The 3,102-nt window shown below is 45.4% G+C and overlaps 1 protein-coding gene across 1 annotated transcript in view; it reads right to left on the reverse strand.

Annotated features, from left to right (window-relative positions):
- Nucleotides 1-1,590: 1,590 nt before the first annotated feature.
- LOC103210679 (TRPM8 channel-associated factor 2-like) overlaps nt 1,591-3,102 on the reverse strand; it is a 29,995-nt gene continuing 28,483 nt past the window's right edge. The window contains exon 7 of the mRNA XM_007956594.2: nt 1,591-1,845. Within this exon, the coding sequence (XP_007954785.1) occupies nt 1,591-1,845 (255 nt within the window). The remainder of the gene's footprint in view (nt 1,846-3,102) is intronic.

The raw sequence follows: 3,102 nt of genomic DNA on the forward strand, positions 1-3,102 counted from the left end.
ATGGCAGTGGGTCTGGATTTAGGTTTGGGTCTGGTCCTTAACTTGTTTTCTTAGCTCTGAGATCTCCTTTTATTTATTTTACTTCATTCTGCTTGTTTGATTTAGTATATCTTTTCCCAAAGTTCTTTCCTAACTTGGGATCTGCTTGCTCATTTAGTTCCATTTTTCTTCCCAGTGTGGCTGCTTCTGATGCTTTTCATACTCAATTTCTGTCTCTCTTATATTTCCATTTTTAATTTATACTTGGTTGTGGCATGTTCACACAGCTATTAGATTTTTCTTTTCACAATTACTGTGGGCAACTCTGGCCAGAACTTTCACATGTTCTGATACAGCTTGGGTCAATCCTCCTCAATGCCCTTTCTAACTTTCCTGGGACCAGTTTGTAAACACACAGACATGCATATGCACATGTGCAAACATACAGAGAGACACACACATGCACACCCCTCCCCACTCCTATCTACCTCCTGCAGTGAGATTGTGGTCTGTGCACTATGTCTCTACATTTCTGTGGTCTGAGGTTGGTGGGACCAGGGAAGGGCCAATATCAGCTGGGTTGACTGCTGTCCTGCTGGGGCCCTGGTCTCTGTACCCTTTTTTATTATTTTTTTAAATTTTATTGTGGTGAAATATATGTAACAAAATAATATTTGCCATTTTCACTATTTGAAGGGTACAACTCAATGACATTAATTACAAAAACTCACTGTGCCTTGATTCCGTGAAGACTGGGGGAGCCAAGGGCCTGCTTGTGCTAAAGACAAAGAGGCTTATGGACTTGGGCAGAATGACTAAAGTGGTTTTCTCCACAATAAGGAAAAGTACTAAAAGATGGAGCTAACCAAAAAGAGCAAACTCCAACAGCTTTGTAGCACCTGGTTTGAGTTTATACCATTTTCCCCTGAGTTGGGTTACACTGAGAATCCTTGTAGAGGAGGGAGAAAAGACGGAGGTCAGGCTAGGGAACCGACCACTCTCTTTGTTACCAGGTCTGGAACAACCTCAGTGTTTTCTGAATTCTCTTACAGAAGGCACTGAATGTTCAGGAGACCAAATGGTCAGCAATGACTAAAAGCAAAGACAAGAAGATAAGGGGGCAGCAGACTAGAGCACTGGAAATGGTACAACCAGAACAGGATGAATGAGAATGAGGACACATTGAAACTGTAACCAATATCACTGAATAATGTGTGTAGAAATTGTTGACGTTCCAGTCGGGGCACATGGTCTTTAACATCATTGGTTTAAAACAAAAGTCAAGAGTCCTCAGGCTGGAAGTCCTTCCACCAGGGGTCACGATAGTGAAATGAGTATCGTGGTTCTCATGTCTCTTGAAGCTGGGCTGCTACAGTGTCCAGAGGGACTCATGGGTGAGAGCAGTCCTACACACAAAAAGAGTGCACAGTGGTGTGAGGCACGCTCCTGAGAAGGGTGGGTCCATTCGTCCTATGACTTTCACAGCCTCCCTGAATGAGAGCTGGGAAGTAGGTTCTGGTTCCAGGCACTTGGTGAAGAAGGCCAGAAATTGGGGTATAGTTGGAAGGCTGACTCCTCTCCCTCTCCCAAGACCTGATGGCTTCATACTCTTCACTTCTGGGAAAGGAGGTCCACTCTCATGGGGTTATCCTGCCACTCGGGAAGGCAGGCCAAGTTCTCGGCCACTTCCTTCTGGACTGGCCAGCCCCAGGCCTTGAAGAAGGGTGCCAGGTTCTTGTGCACTTTTTCAGAGAACTTCTTCACCCACAAGTTCATCTTGCCAGTGTTGTCTCTGGGCAGGCCAGAGAAGGTCTGGTACTCAGCAAAGAGCTGGGTAAAGGGCTCCCATCCAAAGGCCTCCTGGAGCTGGGAGAGACAGAAGGGGCAGAGTGAGGCATGCGGTCTACCAAAGCCACCCCACATAGCAAGGCAACTATGGGAGAGAAACAATTGACAGAGAGAGGCATCATGTTTGCCAGAGTGACCCCACAGGCATGTTCACAAGTATGTGACAGTGATGACATCCTCTGACCATTAGCTTCACTAAGTCCCAACTCAGCCGCCTGCAAAGAAACACAATCTCATGTACTCATTCCACCTCTTACCCACAAAAACTTACACCCCTTCAGAGAGTTGGTGGGGTGATGGGGAATATTGTGTCTGAAAGGAGGGAATACTCAACAAATGACAGTCATCTCTATTACCTTCCATTTAAGAGGACTATAACTTGAAGTGTTTTACTAAGAATCATGGCAGGTTTGAGCCCAGCTGAGCTAAGAAACCCTCCCATCTTACATATCCAGCATATTAGGACCCTAAAAGCTGAGAACCTCCAACATTCTGGAAGTAATAAAACTGTTACATTTTTATAGCCATTGCAGACTTGAGACTATCTGCAAGGCTACCATATTAGTCGGTAGAGCGCTGTCTTTGTGGTGAAAAGGGGAAGAGGCAGGCACGTCCTAGTGGAAGCTGCTGGCAAGGGGTCCTGGCTAGCTAAAACTATAGTGCTTTGGAATTAACAGGGACATTCCTGCTAACCCCAGAGTCCCTAGTGGTGCAACGGTCAATATGCCTGGTTACTAACCAAAGATTGGAGGCTGAAGTCCACACAGAGACACCTCAGAAGAAACGTCCCATGATCTTCCAAACATCAGCCAATACAAACCCCACAGATCAATGCATTTCACAAGAGATCATGGGGGTGCTACAGGATGGGACATTGGTTTGTCACCATTGTGCATGGGGTCACCAAAAATCTGGGCTGACTACACAGTAGCTAACAACAAACTTGCTTCATGACCTCGGGGTTTTCCTCTTGGGAAAAAGTGGTGTCAAGTGAGGTGACGGCATTTTGAGAAACTTACTACCAGACTACCTACAATCCTTCTGGTAAACCAGCTGTCCCATATACACTGTGACTATGAAATAACATGAACCTCATTTGACTCACAAAACTAAAGTAAGGAAAACAGAACAAAAGCAGAAAAACTACCATTTATGGAGCACTTACTGGGGGATAAGGACACACCAATGAGTAACACAGCTGTGAATCAATCCTATTGTTGTTGCTGCTAGGTACCATTCAGTTGGTTCCAACTCATGCTGTTGTTGTTAGGTGCC

This window comes from Orycteropus afer, unplaced genomic scaffold (assembly GCF_000298275.1).
Source record: "Orycteropus afer afer isolate SDZICR_OR568_19922 unplaced genomic scaffold, OryAfe1.0 scaffold00638, whole genome shotgun sequence".
Lineage (NCBI taxonomy): Eukaryota > Metazoa > Chordata > Mammalia > Tubulidentata > Orycteropodidae > Orycteropus > Orycteropus afer.